The 3,907-nt window shown below is 34.9% G+C and overlaps 1 protein-coding gene across 4 annotated transcripts in view; it reads right to left on the bottom strand.

Moving 5' to 3' along the window:
• Positions 1-3,907, bottom strand: part of LOC107687958 (solute carrier family 23 member 2-like) — a 34,071-nt gene that overhangs the window by 6,215 nt on the left and 23,949 nt on the right. For all 4 annotated transcript variants that reach the window (XM_016485453.1, XM_016485452.1, XM_016485456.1 and 1 more), the window contains 2 exons: positions 1,137-1,225; positions 989-1,056 (listed from right to left, as the gene is read on the bottom strand). In XM_016485453.1, the coding sequence (XP_016340939.1) occupies positions 989-1,056; positions 1,137-1,225 (157 nt within the window). The remainder of the gene's footprint in view (positions 1-988; positions 1,057-1,136; positions 1,226-3,907) is intronic.

Here is a 3,907-nt window from a genome sequence, read left to right on the forward strand (position 1 = left end):
AAAAAAGCAGTTAAAGGTTAAAAGTGATCAAAGGCTGAAAAGTGTCATTGACAAAGGCCTCCAGACAGCGTAATGCTCCATTTAATCAAATTTGGCTCAAGTTGCTTTGTCTTCAGTTTAGGCAAAAGTCTCTTAAAAGACAGATAAAGGGATAGTTCATCCAAAAATGAAAATATATAATTTATTCACTCTACTGTTGTTCCAAACCCACTTTAGGCACATTAGGCTTTGGCTAATCTTCAAAACACAAATTAAGATATTATAGTGGGTCCTCCACTGAAAGTCCAGGTAACTGAATGTTCATGTCACACACAGTGAGCGTGTGCAATCTATAGTTATTTTTGCTTCAATTTGTACATAATAGTTGTTCAATTTTTAAACAAAGTTACATATTCAATATTATAATATAATTACACATTTTTCTTTCTTTCTGCTGTATCTGGTTTTCACTTGTCTTTACAGTATATTCACTCTGAACATAAATCTGCCCCCAGTTGTTTTTCCATTGATTTTAGTGCACTAAATACACATTGTTATTTGTATGACATTAAAAGACATGCTAAAACTCATGTAAAACTATTTTAATCAACATTTAAATTAGCTCATATTACCGCGGTCACATTTTTAGATTTTTAAAGTGACGTGACATTATTAACTATAAAAATTATACAAAAAAGTATTTATGTATTTGATACATTGCAATATTAAATTTTAATGTAAAGATGATTTGTTAACTACCCCTTTTTATTAACGTTTGCAGTGTTAGTGGTTCTATAAATGTTTTTTATGCCAATGCAGAGCCCTTTCTGTGATCTCATTTAGGGTCACACAGTTCCATGGGCCAAACCTGTTATAACCAATCTGCCTTAACTTGTCACCTCATTTTATTTCATTAGTTTCACACCATCACTTCCTTAAACAATTTTACATTAATGTTCCTCATTAAATTCGTCTGATCTCATCTCTTTCATTCTTTGTTTTAACACACCTCTCGTATCCTGGGGTACCAGATGTCTTCTGTGTGTGGCAGCTCTGTGGCATTTAATAAAGGAAAAGCTGCAGAGAAACAGGACAATCAGGTTAGTGCTTTTAAGCGTGACTGAGAGGGGACATGAGCGTGTGTGTGCGACATGTACCTGTTGTGTTACATTTCCACTTATCCAGTGAAAGGATGGCTCTTGCAGGGGCGAGAAAAGCAAAAGCACTAGCCTGGAACAATGGAAGCCTGGAGGCAAAACACACACAAAAACACAATCCTTCACAAGAACAGTTTGTACTGACACACCCACAACACTCTTGCTCCTTGGAAACATTTATGTGTGGCTGAGGAGAAAAGACAGGTAATAGTCACCAAGAGGAGCTCTAAACCAATAAATAAATAATCAATCAATCAACCAACCAATAAAATTACATTGACCTGTATGTTTATTTCTAATTTATATTTTTGTTTTAAAATTTTTTAGTTTTATTTTTGTATTGATGTAAATGTAAAAAAGTGAATTAGTAAAAATAAATGTCATTACAATTTTTGTTTATTATTATTTTTCTGTCATTTAATATATTTTATTATACAGTAATATAGTTGGATATAATGCAACATTTATATTTGGCCTTAACCCCTCAATCAACTAATTTTAACCCTTCATATTAAAAAGTTTGGGCACTTCTGCTCTAACCACTAGATGTCTCCACACACACTACTCGTATGATCACCGATGTGGGCTCTTTAGTAACGACTGGTGCTACATGAATAATAATTACAAATAATAATTATAAAAAGACCATTGATTTTGAAATTGATTATCTTTGCTTAAGAACACTTGATGCTAATTTGCAGAGCAACAAAGAGGGGAGGTGGGTTATCATGACCCAGCAATGACAATGAACACAGTAACATCAAAAGAACCATGTTTTACAAAAATACAACAGAAGAGCACAGATTATATTTAAAAGGTTTGCCTTATGTGTGTTCAGATAAAGGTCAAAACATCAGATCTTTATCCTCTGTTCAGTGGAAAAATTGTTCAGGTAGATGTAACGTGTATCAGGTCATTCATTTCGTTTTCCATTAGTATAACTGATATAGTAATATAGTTTTTGGTGATCATCAAATATGCACACAAGCACGCATTAAGGAAAGCTCACATACAGTGACTCAGCACAAAGGTCTAACTCCACTCTTATCTTCTTCTCGTTTCCTCTTTTTTCGGGCACTCACTCAGATTTCCCTGGAGACAGCATGTGCCACGAGCAAGTGACGTCAAAACGGAGGGATCACAGACATCAGACGGCCCTCTTATACAAGTGGCCACAAAAGAACATTGAGTGCCAAACACAGAACAGGCAACGGCTAAATGTCTTTATTACATGAACAGCCTAAAGGATCAGACCTCCACAGATACTCAGCCTCCTGCAATCTACTCCACATAAGACATCACTGCCACTTGCTTCCCTATTGGGGGTTTTGCGTCATATAAAACTATGTTACGACATTAATTGCATTAATTCGCAGTGCAGCAGCAAACAGTGACAGTGGAAACATTAACAGTGGAAACTTACGGAGGAAATAACAGTTTCCTGAGTTGCTGTGATTGATGTTTCATATGTTTGTATGCACATAAACAGACCCAAGGACTGTAGATAAAACATTGACGCAATAGTTATTTTATAAGAGACCAGCATGTACGCGTTTGTTTTATCGAATGCACTTGATCCTTATTCAAAGCAGAGGTGAGGCAACTGAGGGTAATGGTTTGCAAATTATGTAAAAAAAAATGATGCTGAAAATGCTCCAGTCTTCAGTGTCACATGATCCTTCAGAAATCATTCTAACATGCTGATTTACTGCTTAAGAAACATTTCTTCATTGAAGTTGATAACATTTGTGCTTCTAAATATTTTTGTGGAACCATGATACAGTGTTTTAGAATTCTATGATGAATAGAAATTTCATATTTTTCACAATTTAATGCATCATTGTTGAAAAAAAAAAATATTATTTTTAAACAGTTCCAGAAATGAACATACAACATACATATACATAATAAATACCAAAATACTTACTGGCTAATATCATAGATATTTGTTACAATTTATTTATAAGTAGCATGAGATACTAGATATGACAGTGAATTTAAAACTAAAATGACTGATTTGTAGTTTAAGGTTTTTCAGTTTCAGGTCTCCACCTCTGATTTAAATCTTACAGAGTGTCCCAGACACAGTGCACTGTCTGAATTGGAGCACTATAAAGAGCTGAAGGCCTTCATTACTGAGTGATTAAAAACATGAATCACAAGCACAAAGATCCACCGATGACCACAGCTAAAACTGAACTGACCCACTTCTCCAGACCTTGTTACACGAACAACTGACAAATTTTGTTCCAACAAAAGCAGCTCTTACACCACAAGAAAGCTGTCATGTTCTCTTCCACTTTCCAATTCTTTTTTTCTCTTTCATAATAAAATGCGGTCAGCCTTGTGTGTCTAAGAGGGTTGAGTGTCATTAAAACAGAGAAATGTTTTCAAAGAAATCTCAAGGCTAATGGTCCTCCACATCAGGAAAGTGGCCTTCAAAAAATGTAATTGGAGTAGAGAATGTAGATAAAAGCACCATGAATACAAGTGCCTGTGTCTTGCAGCCAGTGGAAGAAAACTTGGGAATGCCCTTCCTATTCACTGAACTGAGAGAAATATTTTAATCGACACTAAATCTAGGTTAGTAGGTTACTATCACTTTCAGCAAGAGGAAGGAGAAAGACAGGGAAAAGGAAAAAAATAAACATTAAAGGTCCCATATTGTCAAAACTGAAATTTCCTGGCTTTTTTCATGATAACTGAGGTCTAGGTTCTAGGTAACTACCATATAAGTTTCAAAACAGTCAGTCCACAGTAAAATGCACACA

Source organism: Sinocyclocheilus anshuiensis, unplaced genomic scaffold (genome assembly GCF_001515605.1).
Source record: "Sinocyclocheilus anshuiensis isolate Anshui unplaced genomic scaffold, SAMN03320099.WGS_v1.1 scaffold213, whole genome shotgun sequence".
NCBI classification, from domain to species: Eukaryota; Metazoa; Chordata; class Actinopteri; order Cypriniformes; family Cyprinidae; genus Sinocyclocheilus; species Sinocyclocheilus anshuiensis.